Source organism: Microtus oregoni, unplaced genomic scaffold, assembly GCF_018167655.1.
Source record: "Microtus oregoni isolate MIOR12 unplaced genomic scaffold, Mior012 000024F_ref0000369, whole genome shotgun sequence".
NCBI lineage: Eukaryota > Metazoa > Chordata > Mammalia > Rodentia > Cricetidae > Microtus > Microtus oregoni.
This window is the reverse complement of record NW_024543083.1, coordinates 21,115,101-21,137,053: the sequence shown is the minus strand read 5'-3', so window position 1 is coordinate 21,137,053 and position 21,953 is coordinate 21,115,101. Positions and strand designations below refer to the sequence as shown.

Here is a 21,953-nt window from a genome sequence, read left to right as displayed (position 1 = left end):
GGAAGCACCACTACCTGCAAGCCCCAGTATCTGCAGGGCTCTGCTGAATTCCACCATGCAGCAGGCACAGGAGGGGAACACACACACACACACACACACACACACACACACAAACACACACACATTTTAATTTGTAGGCCAGTGCTGCTTCGAAGCCAGAATGTTTGTGTTGAGCTCCCCAGGTTTGCCCCAGAGGATGTTCAAACCACCCCCTAGATATAAAGATCGCTAAAGGAAGTCAAATTAAATTTCAGTCTGTGTTTTAGCATCCAGAGACCATAGAACTGTGGGAGGGAGACAGGGCTGCGTAAAATAGAAACCACTTCACAGCTTTAAAATCTGTCCCCTTTTTGACTGACCAAAGAAAGAAAGGAAGGAAAAAAGGAGGAGGGAGGGAGGAAAGAGAGAGGAGAGAAAGGAGAAAGAGAGAGGAAAGAGCCAGAGAGAGGAGGCAGAGAGAGGGAGGAAGAAGGGAGAGGGGGAAAGGAAGAAGGAGACGGAGGGAGGGGGAGAGAGAGGAAGGAAGAGATAGAAAGAAAGAAAGAAAGAAAGGAAGAAAGGAAGAAAGGAAGAGAGAAGGAGGGAGGAGGAGTACTGTATGACTGTATCAGTTTGGTGGGAAGAGTAGAAAAGTCTGGGGTAAGCACAGTATTCTGGACAACGACAGTTTTTCAAAAGTCAGTGGAAGAACCTGGGAAGAACTTATTTCTACCAGTTGTTTGTTAGAAATGGCACATTGTATGATACTGTTGCAAGGGCCACTGTGAAAGGTGATGGCCACAAGGAAGGGTGGATTAGGAAACTTGTAGGGTACTTGTGACACCTGTGTCTTTGAACATGTCAGATCTCTTCCCAGTCAGAGACAACTGAGGTGGTCGAATCTGTGCTACATGTGGGGGACACCATCCAGGACCTGGGGCTGGGGTCCCTGACACATTGGGCTGGGTGATTGGGGGGAGAGAAAACATGCCGCTTCCTGATTCTCTGAGAGGGGAGCAAGCAGTTTCATGCACGGTGGCATGTGACTGTCTACCCCCACCGTAGCCTGTATCCCTGTAAACTGCAAGCCAAGAGCAAGCCTTCCTCATCTGAGCAGCCTTTGCCACAGCAACAGAACTGGATACAGCTAGGAACAAGGTGTCATGGAAAAACCCATTTTCAGATGTCTGCGCCAACAGAAACTTCAGAAGGTTATATAATCTTTAGGAGTGTAACATGGTAGAGAGAAGCCTTATGAGATACGAGCCATAGATCTGATGTAAATTCGATTTTCTACATAGGCAGAGTAATTCTTACTCCAGAGGACCTGCCCCAGCTGGAAGAATGGCCCCATGTTCTGTCCTGATCGCACCTCCTCCTTCCTGGCCAGGGACTACTGAAATACACCAAAGGTTAGTATTCTGATATTTCCCCCATCAACCTAGGACCTAGAAGCTTCAGAAAGCTCGGCACTGATTTTGAAACATAACAAGAGAATTGCTAATATGTAGGAATAAAGACTATTTCCATTTCTTTAGGTAGTTTTGCAACTGTATCATTCATGTGAATGCCCCAGGGAATTTTTAACTTAAAGAATAAAAATAAACGTTACCTCACTATGCTTAGCTTTCCTCTGTATCAACCCCACCAGCATGACCTAATGTGGCCACGATCATTGGGTAAGACTGCATTCAGTCACAGAGAGACAGGAAATATAACCTAGGCTTCTATGTAATGTCCAGACATTTCTCTCCCTTGGCCTCATTGCAGGTGAAATATACTTTATAAAATTAAAGTACTTGAAGTTTCTCTATCCATTTGGGAGGTAGGCTTAATAAAGACATTTTACAGATGCCATTTTATGACTGGGTTTTAAAAGCTTTTGCACCTTGGGTCTAACTCAGAGGGCACGGACAACACCACTACACTGCCCTGTCTTCTCCACAGTCACCGCTCAACAGAAAAGCACCCTGACTGGGTGTGGCATCCATGCCTGCAATCCTAGTGCTGGGAAGACTAAGATGTGGGGGTCGAGGGTTTGAGGTCAGTGCGGGCAATGCAGGCAGACTCTCTCTTAAAACAAAAGCAAAGCAAACGTTCAGAGTTTGAGATGCCCGCGGTTCCAACTATCTGCAGCTCCTACTGGGCGGTGATCCTGGTAGATGAACACAAACAGAGCTACAGAGGTGGGGGCTGGGAAAATAGACGCCATAGACAGAATAGTCCTGACAGAGAGAGGAACGCCACATGCTCTGCTCCCTCCCAGAAGGCCAAGCTGCAGCGGCTGCAGTTGGATGGAGCCCAGTGCGTAAGAGTGGGCTCCTCAGAGGGAGGCCTTGTTCCCACAGAGGCTGGCAAGGGAGGAGCCAAATATTCTGCAGCTCAGTACCATCCCACAAAGGCCACAGCTTAGGGTCCTATGGCAGGATGGTGTCCGAATGCCTAGTCACACCACGGAGGATGGGTCAAACTATTTTAAGTGGCTTACGAGAGCCATGACATCTGAAAGCAAATATAATAATTAACGAGAGGGAGTTCATGATAAGTGTATGGGGTCAGGAAAACCACAGACACTCTGCCTTACATGGGGCTGACCTTGATGGCACACCTTTGATCAACAAACAGCCAGCATTCTCTGAGAATTCCCTGCCACCACCAAATCTATCCACGCTGTGCTCGCCCAGCCTGCGTCACACACTGGCCACACCAACCCTGCTCTCCTGGATGAGATTTCCTATACACCCTTCCACCAAGCTCAGCACAGGCGTCGGAGGAACCAGCAGCAGGCTAACTGGCAAACTCAAGAAGCATCATCCAGGGCTGGAGAGATGGCTCAGAGGTTAAGAGCATTGCCTGCTCTTCCAAAGGTCCTGAGTTCAATTCCCAGCAACCACATGGTGGCTCACAACCATCTGTAATGGGGTCTGGTGCTCTCTTCTGGACTGCAGGCATACACAGAGACAGAATGTTGTATACATAATAAATAAATAAATATTAAAAAAAAAGAAGCATCATCCAGAAAGACACGACGTTAAAGTCACCCCAATAACCCCGAGAACCAGGCTGCTGTGTCCTCCCACGGGCGCTGCACCCCTGAGCATCAACAAAATAAAAAGTGATGTACGCCAGCTGAGACATAAGGATGCTGATCAAGGTGAAGTTATTTAATGTCAACATCCAAGCTGGGGAGCTAAAATCTTTCTGCTTAGCTTGGTATCAGTTTAAATTACAAAAACCACAATAGAGATTCAGAGAACAGACCACAGAGATGGATTTAATCTCTAAAGCAAGGTCCTTCTCGAAGACAACTGACTCAGAAGGAGCCAAGTCCTAAACACAGAAACAATAACGCCCAGGAAAAGCCAGAACTTAATGCCTATCTTTAAAAAGGACAACAAGAAAATGTCTGAAACAAACATCAGTATCAGTTCAAAGCACAGGGAAGACCGTGGCTTTTCAGGGACAAGGTGGAATGCATCTCCCCACCCACCCCACACACACCCACACCATCTCATTCCATAAGGCCGAGCTTGCCTGGCCACTGAGCAAAAACACCATGGTACTGTCTCATGAAGAGACAAAGGATTTTCAAAGAGAAACATTCATTCAACAAAACATAAAACAAACACACAACAAGAAAACAACCCAGTGTGGCTCCCGGCTGGGCCGCCACTCACATTTTATCAACTTTCTTTGAAAGTAGAGGACTGTCCACTCTTGAACATCATAAGCCAGCAGGGATAGAGGGTACATGCATTTCTCATCCAAGGGAGAACAGGCCCTGCTCACAGCAACAATCCCTCCCGTTAAAACCGTGTCGCTGTTTAACTGTTTTTTTCAAAATCTCCAAGCAGCCAATCATGCATAGAGAATAAGTGCCCCTGGAGCATCCACACAGCACAACCAATCAGCTTCTGCACTGGGCAGAGTGGCTTGGAAAAAGCCCATCTTAAAAAAAAAAATCACAATTGAGGACCTTTTCTCTTCTTCAGCTTTGAAGAATCACTGAAGTCACGGATGAAGAACAAAGAGATGTGGTTTTGTGTGTGTGTGTGTTTTGGAGAGATGTCTTAACTTATATTCTGTGCTCAAATATTCTATATGCACTAAGAAAAGGCAACTCATCGACAGCTCAGAAAGAGAAGTCTTTAAACATGTAGCCCCTTGGGTACACCTTCTAGCCAGCTGTTTTTATAAGGATCTATACTGGGAAGACTTGTACAGATCAGCTACTTGGCCGCTTTCAGGAGTTGAGGTCACTCTATAGATGAGTGTGCAAGGGCCAGGAAGCAAACAAGGCTTGAACCCCCAGAGATAGCAACCCACCGGGAGGACAGTCACAATATCTACCCATGAATGTCATTCTGATTTATCAGGTTACTCCTAAAACCTTTCAACCGTTGAAAACTATACAAAGATTAAGGACATGACCGTCCCGGATGATGGCAAGAGTCAGTTGTTTGTGATAAACAGTCATGGCTAAAAATGAAGCAGGAATACACAGCAGATGCATGCCTTTTAGTGTATCACATGTCTACAGGGATATGCATGAGTGTGAGTGAGTGTGGGTACGAGTGTGCCTGTGTGCATGCACATATGAGAGCTTACATCAAGAAAAACAGGCCGAGGGACGGGTAGGGCGGCACACCCCTTTAATCCCAGCACTCGGGAGGCAGAAACAGGTGGGTCTCTGCGAGTTGGAGGTTAGCCTGGTCTACAGAGTGACTTTCAGGCTATCCTGGGTCTTTTGGAACATTAGACATTTGCACAGCATTGTTAGCACCAAACGTCTCAGGTTCTGGACCCTGTGTTTCAGATCAGGGCTTCTCGGTCTGGACCCTCTGAACTCTTTCCAGGCCCCTGACACTGTTCAGAGCCCAGGTTAAAACACTGACGGTTCCATTTTAATTCAAGAGATGCTCATGCATGGGAGATCAGTTATGAAGCTATGTATTTTTTCCTTCAAAATATTGCTTGTGCTAATTTGGTCTCTTGATTTTCAGTGAATTCTGCTGAGGAAAATGTTTTCTAGCCTAAGATTTTACGGCTAACTGTGTGGTGACTTGTGCAGGCTGGACTTCTCATTAGGACAATAATAGTAATAATTTTTTTAACAGAATTTCTTAAAATGGCCTTTTCTTATTTAGACACGTCCAAGTGTTTTGGTATTGCTACAAAGATTCAGAGATGGTCACGAATGTGAGGACAGCATTGTCAATAGTAAAGAAATAATTCTTACAAAGGAGTCACCATTTGCATGAGCTGTAACTGCTATGAGAATTGTGTTTTAAAAATAGGTTTCCAGATGACCATTTCAATAGTAATGACTGAACTCACAGCAAAAAAAAAAAAATGATATAATAGTTCTAAATAAAAACATAATTCTCTATTGTCTATTAGCTTAACTTAAAACCCCAGATTTTTAAAATACAAACTTCCTGTTCAAGTCAGTGATAACATCTCATGAAAATACCCCAAATCATGAGCCACATACAGTTGAGGATTTGTAGCACATAACCCATTCTCTACTCTGTTTTTTGGTTGTTTTCTTTTTTTTTTTTTTTTAAATATGTCAGTGGCCATATGGACATATCTAACTAGGAAAAGGTCGGAGTAGAAGTTCAGGGGCAGTGGGGGTAGGGAAGGACATCCCACAATCCTCTCGCTCACCCAACTGTCACTAATTGCAGGCAATGATATTAATGACCCAGTAATTACAGAAAGAGCCGCAGCGAAGTGGAAAACATCCACCGAGTAGAGTTCATGGCTAGGTGGCAGCAACTTCTGCAGTGGTTGAGCTGATGCCTGCTGACAGCTTAGGACGGGACACGGCAGAAGAGGCAGCGTTTCTCTGGTGGCACAACAGTTTAGATGGTCTTGACGTTATTGGCCTTGACCACCGAGAGACCAGTGGTAACCCCGATAAAATACCCCCGTTTATATCTGCCCTGCGTGTGATCCTTACTCCATCCAAAGACTCCAGGGCAGTTTCCCACATGTTTATTTCAATAAAAGAATAACTCCATCCCATAGTTTACTGGTAGGAACAGCAGACTGGGTTAATTCATGAACGCAAAGCCACTTCCAAAGCAGGGCTGCCATTCAGCAGCATATAGCCTGGTTCCTCTATAATGAGATAAACTCGGCTCTTGCCCAAGGCTGGAGTGATCTATCATTCTTTCTCCTGCTATCCACTAGCCAGCCAGCCATATGCCCACCACCCACCCATCTACTACCTCCTATCCACCTTCCACACCCCATCCACTCACTCACCGCCCACCTATCTTCCTATTAACACCCACCATCCATGCCCCCATCCCCTCATCGTCCGTCCACCCACACATCTGCAGCACATGCACTTAGCTAAGGAAAGGTAACGGCTCTTAATGTCTGTGTCTACACTGAATTAACTTTATTTTAATTACGTTATTATTTAGCAACGTTCTGTTGATGGCTCAAAGTACTTGCTAATGCCATGAAACAATACTAGTATAACCTTATTGAAAAAAAAAGGAACAGATTTTAGACCTGAAGTACTAACAAGGCCATCTCTCCTGTCTTTCCACCCTGTAGATATTCCTATGTTATCCAGGTTAGCGGTCAACTCCAGCAATTGGTCTTCTTGGTAGCTAGGACTAGCACACCATGGTACCCAGCTTACCCGTACCCTAGTAGAAGAGCTAAGCTCTGAGGATTTTTGATAAAGTCAGTTATATGTTATATAATGTATGACAGGGCATCACGACAAACACGTTTGACAGAAACATTTTATTATTTCTATCGCATGCACTCGGCATGAAGCATGGACGCTTTGTGCCTCCCTCTATGTGTATGTATGCATGCCTGCTCCATTGTGTCTGGCCCTCTGCACTGTCATGTGTGTGCTTTGCATGTCTGTACATTATAGTCACTACTATTTTCTATGGCTACCCCTGCACATACACCATGCATCTCTGCACAGTCTCTTTACAGTGCATACATGGCCCAGGAGTCATAGCTACACACTTACAATGGTGGATAAGGGTTTGGAGATCCTGCGTTGGGTTTTGCACTGACGTTTCATGGTGTGTAAAGTGTTCTAAGTCACACTGTCTAGGTTTCCTCACAGCAGTAAAAACTGTTCTATTCCCTGTGTTGCTAGACTTGAAAAGTAAGTTGGGCGTGAAGGTCACAGCGTTTCCCCGAGGATCAAACACACCCAGACTCTGAGTTAGAGCTTTAGGGATAAACGTGTGCATCTTAACAAGTATATAAATTAGATCTTCTCAACACAATCTTTTTTTCTCCCTCCAAATGTCTGTCTATGCCTCTTGGCTATTTTTTTAAGTGTTTTATTTTGCTTTAAAATTTTATCTTCATGATGAATATTTAAGGGCTGTTAAGAAAGAAACGTGTCCTCTTTTATCCACAAGGTCTCTAGTATTGTTCAATTATTTATAAACCTGTGTGAACATTAGCAAGCTATAAATGCAGGGGGAGAGATATAAAAATGAGTTTTATGAAATTATGAAGACAGTTTTATTCTCAATAATTCCAGAATAACTTTTTGGTTCGGCTAAGTCCTTTATTTCTCATGTTACTCATTTTGCATTATGAGTTATTATCTATTCTTCCTCAATCTTTGCTCCTCCTTCTGGAACTCCATCATCTTATCTCATCATTGGTTGCTCTCAGAGCAGGGAGTGGCAATGGCAGGGCCATATCTGTGTGGTTTACACGAGATATGCTGTTCTGTATCCCAGGAGATGCCAAGGAGCACGAACAGAGTCTCTATGAATGGTAATCTCATCCCCTGTTCTCCTCTGGATGGTTACTAATCCACCCAGACCTAGTATCCAGGTGGCCATCGTGACAGTAGACTCAGGAACCTGAGTGTCTCGGTGCATCCCAAGATCGGCAGAAGTGAAGCTGAGCTTCCTTTATATTAACTTCAACATGGATCCTCCTCATCTACCCTGGGAGAGGCTTCCTACAGATGGAGCCCATGAGGCAACCCTGGCGTGATGACTGATGGAGTTTTCTGGGTCCTAGGGAACCACAGCAGGTGAGAGGCTGGTGAACTGGGAAGTAAGAACCAGGACTGTGGGCATGTCAAGACTCCTCCCTGTCTGTGGCAAGCTAAGGCAATCCCAGAATGCACCACACGTATATGTGTGCTTCTTGGTCAAGGACAAAAGGATTGTACCAGCAGTCAAAGAAGGCGAAGTGGGAAGATCTAATGGGTATAGCAGCCCAGAGTGACTGAGGCTGGGCAACTTCTCTGTGGCTTTGCTGATGCCCAGACTGCAACCCAGGGAAGCTTTCTGTACCCATCCTCCCCAGGAGACTGCAACCCAGGGAAGCTTTCTGTACCCATCCTCCCCAGGAGCTCTATCTTGCAATGAAGTCCAGTTTTGCCTCAGCCTCCAGCCCCTCACTTCCTCCCTGTTCCAACGTTAACATGTGCTTGGCTGGTGACCACACAGATGACCACAAGCCATCTGACATATTCTCCCTCATGACCAAGTGTTCCTGTGATGCCCTTTTAAAGATGAGAAGACTATAGCAGGAAATTGGCTTGAGTGACTTATCTCATAGTGGGCTCACAGCTCCTAAGCCAACTTGTGTTTCTACATGTGGTTTGCACCCATCCATCCTCTGTGCCTTTGACCATGTGGTCTCCAGCAAGAACCATCACAAAGAGAACAGCAACAGATAAGGCTGGAAATGGGGCTTACATGCCTCAGCTCAGCTGCGTGCAATGAAGGCATCAGACGCAAATCTCACCACTAAGACAGGGAGCAGGAGGCAAGACGTGGTTTCTGCAGCGCTAAGCTGTCTGGTGCACAGTGAAGGCAGTGTGGTTGCTGCTACAATTATACACAGATAACCCACCGGATAAACGCTGTAATCGCTCTAGGACTGTCGTGCGGTCTTCCACGTTATAAAAGCTATCTTCATGTCAAAGGGCATCTGAGAGCCGCTCTGGTATTCAGTGCTTTTCCAAAGAGATGTGACAGGGCACTTGGTATAGTTCGTGCGACTCGCCACACTCATCACCCAAAAAGAGCAAATCAAAGCCAGAAAAAAAATGCAACATATGTTCAACCAAATAAGGAAGAAACCATTGTTTTTGGCTCATTAATACTGTTATTTGGATTTATTTAGGCAAATATTTCTCTTTTTTTTGTGAGTTCTGCTCTGAAGTGGAGTGTACACTTTAAAAACAATTTCAACAGTATCTGTGGAGCCTGCCACTTTTGCACACTCTTTTATTAAAGAGGCTTAAGAAACGGAGGCTCCCCCAGACTCAGCAAGGCAGGCCGGATATGGAGAGCTGTCTCCAAGAAGACACTCGGTGATTTAGTAACAATCAGACAGTCTTTAGAAAACGGTGACTTCCAGATGATGCTAGAAGATTATGACCTGCCTAGGGGTACACAATAAAACAAGACAGAAACCACAAGAAACAAAAGGTAAGAGCAGCATGAAGTCTGTCTACGCCCCGTGGGGGACCCCTCGCTCACCCACTGTGTAAGAATACAAGACGCTCGCTTCCACCCCTCACGCATGTAGTCACTTTGTGTAGACTTCACAAGGTTTCAGCTCAGGTTGGGTATCAGCCCACAGCACCTGCCTCAGGATAGAGCTGAGAGGCCAACACAGGGAGCTTGCTGACTCAGCCCTGAAGAAGCAAGAACAGTTTCTCTAAGAGAACTTCAGTGCTGAAGGCTGGGCACTCAGAGGACGGGTGCCTTCCCAATTCAAACTGGACGGCTTTTTAGAATACTATATCCAACAGTGAGCTTCTACTGCAAATGGATAGTATCAGAAGATGCAGTTATTTCATAAACAACAGTTCAGTGAGAGACACAATAAAAACCAACTACAGACTAGATAAAAGCCAGTTCTGTTTCTAAGGCCGTTAAAGATCTGACTGTAACGAAGAGCAGGGAGTTCTCAGACCACACATCTCCAGATCACTCATGATTAGAAGAGTTTATTAGTTATGCAAATTAAGCCCGAGGCTAATGACTGAAATAGGTCGCTTGAAAAGTCAATTCAGAACACGAAGAAACCCCATATATATCATTTTGCCACATGTCAAGGCAAAGAATCATTGCGGAGAAGGATTAATGAAGAGGCCTATCGTTCTACAAAGTCACTTCTTAAGAGAACTCTGGGGATATGGGGGGTATACACACAGTTCCAATTACACATTAATGTTTACTATAAAACCCAAAGATGCAGTGACTGTAAGTTGGGTAACATTATAAGTTAAATAAAAAAATCCTTGTCAAAAAAAATAATAATCAGGGCCAGACCCTGCTGGCTTTCACTGGGAAATATCGCTGACACAGCAGCGGCTCTGTGCGTCTGACCGTCACCCGTCTGGACAACAGCGAGAAAATAATGTTCTAAAGGAAGAAATTAAAGTGACTTCCTCGTGAAGCTCATGCAGCATAAGTGAGACATAAGGCGTTGGACTCCTGGGAGGACAGAGTAGCCATGTGTACTTCCCCATGGGGGCACGCCAAGCACTCCTCCACACTACAGCTGCTCCTCTGCCCCCAGGATGGGACTAGCACATGATGCTCCTGACACTGCCCGGGGTGAAAGTGCCCAGCAGCCAGCTGCTAAGCCTTGGCGTCAGCAAAACACGTATGCCATCTATTGCAATCTCAAAATGGATCAGTGCTTGGCAGTACGAAAATACACTTGCGAATCTGAACACTTCCCGTTGTGCTATCCAGCCATCTTCATGAATGTACTGGTATAAAGATTATTGCCTATACATACTTTCCTTCTGAGAAAAGAACAGGCCTGTGTGTGTGTGTGTGTGTGCGCGCGCACGTGCATGAGCGTGTGCGTGTGTGTATCCTGCATACAACTGCTTGATAGGACAATTGGTTACCTTTTCAAATCCCTTGACTGTTTTTGGTGCTATTTTAAAATCTGATCTTATCACTTCCCTCTTTTCAAGGGAACTTGTACAGCAGTGGACGCTGCTGTGGAGTGTGTGAGAAACTGGTTCTCCATGTCGCTAAGTACTCTCTTCTGCCTGTGACGTAGGGGAAGCCTTTCAAGTAAGCACAGGGCTTCCTGGAAAAGTCCTGAGCCACTCACAGGCCTGGGAACATCTTGTTAGAAGCAACATTCTCACAGTGCCTCATTGCTTGACAGCCAAGGTTCTGTTTTTAGGACGCTTTCTAGTTCTTGAATGTACAGAAGAACCTTGTGTATAGAGTAGCCTGGCTTTCAGCTTGGGGTCCTCTTGCTTCAGCTTCCTGAGTTACAAAAAGCCATCCCATGCTATGACATGGTGAATCCTAACTCTAAGGAAAGTCCTGGGGGTCAGAGTAGTGAGAAACACTCCATAAATCTGTTAATGTGGCCTAATGGGTTCCCCAAATGAACAGGTGCTGTTATTGGGTAGACTGCTACTTTAACTACAGATTACACTGCATGGACAACTCCACAGCTAAGCTCCCACACGTCGATGAAGAGCAGTTGGGACAGGCTCACCATGACGCACAGAGGGAAGCTGGTAAACCGATCATTTAGCTACATTTCGTGTATGTTATTTGAAATGAAAGGTTAAATCTGTAATGTTCACCAAGCTTCCACTTGCCCGTCGTAGGAAGCTGGAATTTTCAATGCCATTGTTTTGAAATCTAAGCTTAAGATGGAGGAGGAAATTATGCAGGCCTGCTGGTACCCCCCATCAATGGAAGAACCCTAAGATTTTCCTTGACAGCGTTTTTGGGATCAGGTATTTTCCTGTCTTGGCAACAGCTGACCCGTTCAGGCATGTGCTCGCCCTCCTTTCTCCACTCAGCTGGAGCAGTGACCTTTCGAAAGGAACTAATCTGGGGTCAGTTTCATTTTCTCCAAAAGTCATGCTAGATCATGGCAACCATTAAAAGTCTTTATCCATATGTGTGTGTTTCCAAAACCTTAACTTCCATGTATTTTACATTGTGACTACTTTATTATCTCTTCAGAGATAGCCTTCTTTCCTTACCCTCCCATTTGCCTTGCTTCATCTTACAATGCCCAGTTTATGGTAATTATTTCATTAAATATCTAACTCGCCACTTTCTCCTTTTTTGGTTACTCTTAGAAATCTATTTCCTATATACTGTGTAAGCTTCAAAAATCGGTTCTTCATCTCCGTGGCATTTGAAGCCACAGACAAGATGATTATGGCCTGGGACCACCTTTGTTTTAATTACTGATGTAAAAACCACACAGCGAGGAACACTAGGTGAATACAGTGAATGTCTGCTTCTGTCATGGAAAGAGTCACTCGCAACTAGAGAAATCAGACTTCCAGTCTCAGGATACAGAGGTAAGGGAGCCAAGCCAGAGGCCAGCTGCACCACAGGGAGCTGCAGTCCAGGGACACAGGGTAGAGAGTGGAACTCAGTGGTCAAGTACTGGCCTCTGTGAATCAGGAGTTTCATCTAAATGCTACCATTAAAAAACAACTACAGAAAACCCACAAAGAGTATACCTTGAAAGCAAAAAAATGAACCAGAATCTCATTGTTTGCACCACATGAGCAGCTGCCTGAGTAACAGATTTCACAGTACCCATGACACTGAGAACAGGCCTGGTCAGTGCTCGCTGTGGCGTGTGCACGGCACGCGTGTCACGTGGGCTCAGCTCACGAACGCACTTCAGATATACCCAATGGACATCTACCCTCTCCTCCTGAAATAACGCCACGTTATTATGACAGATTTGGGGGCTGTCATTCAGGCAGCACCCCCACGCTTTACCACCCATACTGGCACCTGTCTGTAAGCCCCATGCTTCTAAACTCTGAGCTCTGCCTGTCTGGAGTGATGGCGTCGCGGCAGACTGTGCCACCATTGCAGCTTGGTCTACCGAGTCCTAGCTTTGAAACACAGTTTTTGGAACAGAATGCACACTAAATGCATGAGTGGGTGGACGATGGATGGACAGATGGATGGGTGGAGAGAAAAAGCATCACACAGATTTACCTATCAAAACCTCACCAAAGGTCCTTAAAGATGGTTTTGTTAGTAGAGATGTTGAGTCCCTTCACATAATTTACTTATTTCAACACTGTAAGAATCCTGGCAGGTTCGCCCCTGCTGGGTATTTATATTTAATTAATACTGTTACAACAGGGTCCCAAATTTCAATTAATTTTTTTAAAAAAATGATCAAAGCTTCTCAACAAATAATTTGCCATGCTAAGCTAAAGAAAACAGAAATCAATACACACCTAGTTAGCTTCTAATTCCTACAAAATAAAGAGAGAGAACTATACTTACATATAATGTAGTAATCTTTGTTCTTCTGAAATTCTAGACCCCAGAGGTTAGGGCTGAATTCTTGAAACTTGATGGTGAATTTCACATCTTGGTCTGGTCTGGCACAGTTGAGCAGGGGGGTATTCTCCTTCTTAATAGTGCATTTGTCTGCTTGGTCTTTATCAACCATATAAACTTTATAATATTCATATTGGCCAACAGTTTTAGAGTCCACTTTGGGGCAAATAATATCCAATTTGTCTCCTATCTGTGGGTATAGTACCAGGCCTTGTCCGGGTAGAAATCTAAAAAGCATAAAAGAAAAACCACTGAGTTGATAAACGTGAACATCCTTAAATGCAGACACCAACGAGCCAGATGCTACCAGTCACCCCCAGCCACGACGTCAGTGCTGCACTCTGATTCACCAGCGGTGTCTCCAGGGGACAGATGCTTTGGGGAATTTACCTCAGAAAACAAAAGGTGGAACCCCTCCTCCTTTGAGCCACCAGGCCCTGCAGCCTGCTGTTGACACTCGGTCCTCACCCCCGCCCTTGTGGTATTCCAATACTCTTTTGTGCAGCTTTACAACTCTTCCCCCTGCGGTGAGTCAGACCTTCCCACCTGTTTGTTATTTTTTTTTTTTAACCATTGGCATCATGGTTTATTGGGCATGCCAGGGAGAGCTCATCCATTCCAGGAACAGCGCATGCACGGAACCTTTGTTGTCCTGGTAGTCTCCATGTGCTGTTGATGTTAATTAACAGGCAAGTTTCATCAAGAATGTTTCAAATTACTTATCATAATTAGTCACTCACTGATCAAACAATGGGCTTTTTTTTTAATGACACAGAACAAAAGAAATGTCTTACAAACCCATAAAAGATAACCAGAAATAATTAGTGTCGTATTGATTCAGCTGCAAGATGAAGAGCCCTCTCCTTGTGAAGACAACAAGTACCTCCTTGGTCTACAATCTTCCCCCCCCCGTCCCCCCCCCCTTGAGATGTATTTGTTCCAATTAATTCTCCGAAGCAAATCTTTAGAACTAAGACTACTGATACCAAATCCCTTGGATGCTCCTGGCGCAAGGCTCTCCTCCTTTCCTTTCTCGCAGGCCGCGTTGCTGAAAGATCTGCCCTAATGGGGAGTTTCTCTGAGATGCTGAAACAAGAGCTTCCTAATGAACATCCTTCTGCAAGTGCTAACACTAACAACACACTCAGAGAGAGCGGCCAAGCCTGCAGGCTCATTAAAATATTAAAGCTCCAGAACAAAGCAAGGCCTCCCAATCCTTCCAGCTTGGACTCTGGCATTATTTAGCCAGAGAGGCCCACCAGCCTTGATGACCCTCGGAGCCAGGATGCAGCAACAGGTAAGGAAAGGGTGAAGGCGCTCCCCAAGTCCAAATCCACACCAGCTGTTGTGATTTATGTAACCAGTGGCCAGTTCTCAGCCAGTGCATTGTGCTTACAAAGTAGCAGAAAGCAGGACTTACATTTTAGACTCACATTCATAACTGATACTTTAATTCTTAGAAAAATTTTGGACATGTATCAATGTATCTTGGTCCTATCTATGCCCTACTCCTTCTCCCACTGCCCCCAACCCACAAAACATTTGTTCCGTTCACAGCTTCATGTCTTAAAAAGATAAAATAACTTGCTGAAACTTTTTTAGGCATGCTCACACACACATACTTACACACACACACACACACACACACACACACACACACACGCATATGCACAGGGTAGCTTGTGACTTTCTTGGGTGTTCTTGTAGAACCTCAAAGAGAGAGTTGTCCACTGACATCAGTATTTTATTGTTGCCTATTTAATTAAATTAGTCCCTTTAACAAGAACATATGATATTTACTCTTCACTCACTCAAAAACAAAACCAGAACAGAAAAGAGGGCTCAAAGCATAAAGGTGCAGGCAAGCCTGCTGACTTCAGTTCAGTCCCAGAGACCCACATGCCAGAAGTGCAGTCCACCAAGCCAGTCTCTGCTTTCTCTAATCCTCCCCTGGAAATACAAATGACTTTTTTTAATGGCAAATTTCTATGCAACAGAACGCAAAATGATTTTTTTTTTTTTTTTTTTTTTTTTTTTTTGGTTTTTCGAGACAGGGTTTCTCTGTAGCTTTGGAGCCTGTCCTGGAACTCCCTTTGTAGACCAGGCTGGCCTCGAACTCACAGAGATCCACCTGCCTCTGCCTCCCTAGTGCTGAGATTAAAGGCGTGCGCCACCACCGCCCGGCGCAAAATAAATTTATAAAATTAAAAACATCCATATGTATATTGCTGGAGAATTCTCTATAACTCTTAACAAACGCCACTCTGGCGTTATCCACAGTTCTCAGGAGACTTTGTAAAAATACAACCCTGGGGACTAAAGGACTTCCCTACAACTCCTTCTCTCTAGGTAGGTTCTTCTTGATGGATACAACTCAACAAAGTTCCACAAGGCCCAAAAGTCACCCTCTTTTCCTTCCCCCAGGTGATTCTGAAGTGTCCTGCAGCTTTGGCAGGGCAAGATGGGGGCAATAGGTACTGCACTAAATTCCAGGAACATTGAGTTGCTCACCCTCTCAGTTTGTACCTTCTTGTGCTTCTTCTTCAACCTTTAAAGGAAATCCTTAAGGCCTGTACAAAGCAACAGCAAACGCAGGGGTCAATTCCTACCAGAGGCTTTCCCTCTCCCTAATCTGTTTCTCCTATAGTTGGTGTCACTGGCACAGTGGGACCCTATGGAAAGTGCTAGCTAGCCGTGGCACATGTCTTCTACACAAAAGTCAGTCCCTTCACCATCGTGCAGTGGGAGGAGGTGGCTTCCTGGCCTCCACAATCAGGAGTCTAACTGAGGCGTATGGTCTCATCGACGCATTCAACTCTTTAAGGTGGTGTACCATGCCCACCTGGCCGGTGTATCTGTGCGCATCTTGGGGATAACCCACCCACCTCCACATACCCACCTTCCCACCCATGCCATAGCATCCCTTACGTCTGAAGTCTAACTCATGAAGCTCTCTCTTCATTTCCCAAGGTCTCTATGAGGATTGTTCTCTCACTGGTTAACTCAGGCATCAGGGGTGGCTCCGCCTACTCAGATAAGTCACATCCCTGCAGTCTCTTCTATCACCAGGTCACCAGACCCCAGCCGGGGCTATCAGCTGGTGTGGCTTCAAGAACTGCTGTGGTTTTTATGATGTTTTTAGGAGGAACAAATCACATAATATGAGCTTTCGATTCATCTTGCAAATCAGCCTTGATGTTTAGTTTTAATTCAGTGTGTGCAGTTTGCTGGTGGAGCAGCACAGTAACCTGTGGTAACCTGTGAATACACAGTTGGAGGGGCGGGATCTTAAGTTTCCGTACATGTATAGGATATAGTTCGGGCCAAAACTACTGTTTCTAAAGCTTCAAGGAGGATAAATATGGTAAAATTGAAACAGGAATTCGATCTTCTGCCTGCAAAAAGTTGGTGTTCCAAGTGTTCACAAGAGAGAGAGAGAGAGGCCTCTGCACGGCAATCCACAGGAAGGGACCCAGCACTGAAGTACTAGGCTGTATGAGTCCATCTGTGGAACGTCAGCACACTGTCACACCAACCAATTGGTGGGTCATGGAGGGAGGCTGAGCAGAGCTGAGCCGTCACACATCCCCCAGAGCAGACCTCTCAGAGCCCTCACCTCCCCAGAGCCAGGGACAGAGTGCTGTGGAGGGCTGTCTTTCAAACACAACCATTACCTTCATCAGGGAAGTTGTGACCGCTTGCAAGAGTCCCTGGATGGGCCTGCTGCCTGTTGACATCCCCTCACGGGAAGGGGCAGGGAGGATCGACGCACCTCCAGACTCAATGCTCCCTCCTTCACTTGCCTGCTAGCTGTATGTAATTCTGTCCCATGGTCTTGTATTCTCTAGAGGTGACCATAAAAGGTAACTGAAGGTCCATTCCACCGATGCAGCTACAGAGATGTCACCACTCACGCTGGGGGGAGACTATGCAGTGGCATGGTTCCTCTAGGGTCACCCACCCATGCTCTGATGGCAATCCCTCACCCTGCTCTGTAAAGGAGCCTCCAAAATTCATTGGTTCCTCAAGTTGGACTTTGATGGGACCATCGTTTGGTTTGTTCTTGGTGTCCGAGGAGGCGTTTGCTTACATCTCCCCCAAGGAAACAGTTCCCACAGCACAGTCTCTTCTATCCCAGGCTGGCTGGGGGAACTTATTATGTACGTGAGGTGTGAGGTTAGCCTAAACTGCTGACCCTCCTGCCTCCGCTGCCCACGTACTGGGATTACAAATGTGCACCTATACTCCTAGCAAGCTGCACACTGTTCTAGATGCTCCGAGAGACGTTAATGGATGAGGACTGGGTCTTCAGGAGCTAACAACTTAGTTCCTGAAGGTGGGCTGCTCCCACGTGTGCGCAGGCGCCCATATGGTTGCCGCACGATAGTGCTCAATAAAATTGTGCCCTGGTGGAAAAACACAAGTGAGCAAACAGAAGCTAATGGCGGGTGACACGTGCTGACGTCTGCTACGTGCGGACGTCATACGTGCCGACGTCAGGTTAAGTGCCCCAAACTCACGGCAGATCACAGGTAAGATTGGAACTTTGAGGACAGGCCACTTCACTGGGACAAATATACAGAGGAACCAGGCCGAGGTGTCATTCCACGGACTGTTGTCAGGCAGATTCTGACCCTGGCTCTGTGGGTTTCCACGGCTTCCGACACCCCGTCCCCTCTTGTTTAAAGCACAAGGCAGCTGCCACACGCATCCAGGGCTGCTAACCACAAAACCACGACCAGGCTGACGCAGGGCTGAGCCTTGCTCCGCTCACCTCTCACCCCAGAGTGTGAGCCACACAGGTGCCCCTTGTAGAAGACAGGCCCCGGGGACAGTGATGAAACCTGGCAGGAAAAGCCTTTCCCTGCCTTTGTCAGTTACCACTGCATCTAGGGCATTAGGATCTAAACCTGGTTTTGTGAAACACATGTTTTTCTAAATCGAGTTTTTCATAGATAAACTATGAAGTTAAGGGGAAGGGAAAGAAAGTCAATATACATTCAGGCTTGCAAGACTCCTTCAGAGAGCTGTGGAAATCTAGCTGCCTGCCCTGTGTACAATGGCTGCACCAAACAGGGCCTTCCTAGGTGGCCACCTGGCATCTATTCTTGCTCTAGGAGGCCAAGAACCAAAAGGAGAGAAAGAAGAGGGCCAACCGCCTAGAATTTGTGTTTTAGATACAAATTAGATGTAAAGTTTCAGATGAACTCCAAATACACAGGCAGACAGTGTTTGTCAAGGGCACATGGAATGCTTCTCAGTGGCCTTTGGAACACAAGGCCATGAAGTCTGCTACATATAATCAAGTCAGTATACTGAGCTACTTTTGAAGCTATGGATTTGGACCTGTTTTCCTTGAAAGAGGCTAATACATTAGTTAGACCTCATACACATGTACACCGGGCAGCATTCAACAGCAATCCACTGACATGGGGTGACCATGAGAAAGTTTTAAAAGTTACAGTGACGCTGGGCGGTAATCGCGCGTGCGCCTTTAATCCCAGCGCTCGGGAGGCAGAGGCAGAAGGATCTCTGTGAGTTCGAGGCCAGCCTGGTCTCCAAGAGTTAGTACCAGGATAGGTTCCAAAGCTGCAGAGAAACCCTCTCTCAAAAAACCAAAAACAATAAATAAATAAAAAAGTTTGGTGACAACCACCAGCTGATGTTAAATTACTGGTGGAGACCCACGCCAGGAGCTGTGTTCTGACTTGTTTCGGCATATTTAGGTAAGGATCATCTTGTAACCAAGACCAGTCACCACTCTCAGCATTGGTACAAAGGTGTGGGGTGTTCAAGGACTGGGACAACATTCCTGGCCTAGCTATAACAGTCACACGCTCCCTCTCCATGTTAGCTACTGAATATCAGCATTCTGCCCTCTGCCTGCCTGGAGCATGCTCCACCCCGTTCTGCTCTCTGCCTGCACGGAGCATGCACCACACCATTCTGCTCTCTGCCTGCCTGGAGCATGCGCCACCCCGTAGCAGTCTAAGCTCGGCCTCCTGGCTCCATCCGCTTTCCCTGGGGAGCTCCAGGGGGGTCCTGGGGAATACTGTGCAGAAAGAGGCCCCTCCTCTGGTTTTCCCCAGTGAGTCATTTCAATGCAGACAATAGATTCCATGACTTTGACTCAGAGAGAGAATGGAACTGGGATTTAAAAAAGGCAACTCTGAGGTAGGGTTTCCCAAGCCAGAGGCCTAGTGTAAAGTGATTTGATGCCAAAAATCTATTTTTACCTATGGGTTGCCTATTGATTTAACTCGGGCTGGAAAGAGTTTTTCGCCAAACTAGAAGCCAACGAAGGGCTCCACATAGAATACTTTGAGTAATTCTAATGATCTCCGTTAGATATTAATATTTAGTAATCCAAATTAGATCTCTAATAATTTAAATTAGACACCTCAAATTCATACTTCTCATTGTAAAAACCTCATTAACATCACACGACTTAATATTCTTTAATGTTCATAGCTGAGAACATAGCAGAATTAATGAGTAGAGGAGAAAACCCAAGCCTGTTAAAAATGCTGGAATAGTGCATGAAAACCAATCAGCCGATGGAGTCGGAAATATGATTTTCGTGGGCACGTCACCATAGACCACGTCACCAGGGGCCTGGGAGCAGATAGAAGCACCTGTTGCCAGATCCACCTCTGACCTTATATCCTGTGCCATGGGAAATGAGATACTTTGGGGGTGACTGTGCTGTGGACCCAACATTCCCCTCCAACACCTGTCTCTCACAAGACCTCAGTGCAGACACCTCACGACTCCATATGTGTTTTCCTCATGGCGGGCGAAATGCAAAGGCTAGGTTAGGAATGACCACACAGCTACTCAATGCTAATGCTGTCTCTGGCTGCACAGGTGAAGTCAATAACACGTTGGAGTGACCAGCTTCCATGTCTGGTGAACTGGGCCAGGTAGAGCGAGCACCTCCCAGACTCAAGGGCAGCCCGTCTCAGAAATGCTGAGCAATAGCTTCTAATGACAAAATGTCAGCTGCTACCTAACATGATTCGCACAGAAAAATCGATTTAACTGTTTCCTATTTCTGCACTATTAGGTCAGGTACGAAGCATCCATGATGTATGGCCCCAGAACTCACCGAGAAGATGATGCAGCCACAGAAAACTGAAGGGGAGGGTGGGAAGGAGACAGCACATCCTACTACAAATCCTAACCTTCCTTTCATTTAAAATGACATCAAGTGCAATTATACCCTTCACGATATCATTTCGGTCCACCACAGAGAAAGGTGGTCCTGTGAGGTTCATGCCACAACTATCTTCGTCTGGGCGCGTGAACACTGAGCTGTTCGCAGAGATCAGACCCACCTAAGGACCCATCCTCTGAAGATGCCCCGCTGTTAGGCAACCCAGGACTGTGTATGACCACTGCACATGGATGAGTTACTGAGCTGACCACAGAGACCGACTTACACAGAGACTGTACCACCGATGGGGGGGGGGGGGGCGGGTCACCAGTGACCGTTTGGGGCTACAGTGATTTCTAGCTGTCTGTGGGTTTCAAAGTTCTCTTTAGTAAGCAGCGATTTCTGTGAAGCAGGTTGGACATTACTTTTTAACACACAGCTTCAAAGCTCCCTGGGTCTGGAGGCACAGATCTATAACCCCAGTTACTTAGGAGCTAGGGCAAAAGGGACACCGTCCTGAGGCCTGCGGCACTCTACACTAGAGAGTGACTTCAGGGCCAGGCTGGGCAGCTCAGTGAGATCATGCCTCAAAATATATGCAGAGAAAGAAGTGAGGAGATAGTGTCAGAGCGCCTGCCTGTCACCTGCGTAGCTAAGTTCAACCCCAGGACTCCAAAAGTTAACAATAAACAAACACAAAAACCTGACCTAGCTTTTTGAACTAGCTTTCATAGCTTTAAGTTTGAAAGCATTTTAAATGTTGAAGGCTTACAGGTATTTTAATTTTCTGATGCGGTGCCTTAGAACGCACAGCAGCCCTCCAGTCTACAGATGTATAGCAAATATTTATCCAAACAAATGAAAAGTAAGATCATTAGAATTAGATTTCAACACTGAGCAGATCAGGAAGTGGGCTGACATTTTTAAGGAATGAGGTTTACAAACTGGGTCATCTTAGAAGGATGACATTAAGACACTAGAATATTCCCGAATCAGTATTATAAATCAAGGATACTTGAAACTTGCAACATTTTGGGAAACATAGTTTTCTCCCTCAAATGCTTATATTGTTACTTTGACTCAGTGGTGAAGTCCACCGGGAAGAGGGAACCGCAGTGTATGAGTTGGTTTATCCTCCACTGCGTGTGGACCCTCGGGATCAGGCCAGTCCCTCTCTGGCCCTCACCTCTGCAGTGCCTCGGATGTCTGTAGGCAGCTAGGCTAGTGTCACACATCTAGTGAAGATTCCTTTCTGGAATGTTCCGTGCAGTGGGAGTAGGAATGTTCCACCAAGAAAGGCTTTGCACCATGGGTGCGTGAACTTCATATAAACAGGCAGAACACGCAGTCTCGGGTTACCTCCATTTACTGCTAGAGTGCTGTAGGAGCATCATCAGCTGCTCTAGGAGTGAGTGCCCCCCCCCCCAAGGAGTGTCTGTTAGGAATGAATAAGGAAAAGGGTAGCACCCAGGACA

The 21,953-nt window shown here is 45.9% G+C and overlaps 1 protein-coding gene across 1 annotated transcript in view; it reads right to left on the bottom strand.

Annotated features, from left to right (window-relative positions):
• Efnb2 (ephrin B2) overlaps positions 1-21,953 on the bottom strand; it is a 46,246-nt gene that overhangs the window by 10,213 nt on the left and 14,080 nt on the right. The window contains exon 2 of the mRNA XM_041673685.1: positions 13,266-13,549. Coding sequence (XP_041529619.1) covers positions 13,266-13,549 — 284 coding nt within the window. The remainder of the gene's footprint in view (positions 1-13,265; positions 13,550-21,953) is intronic.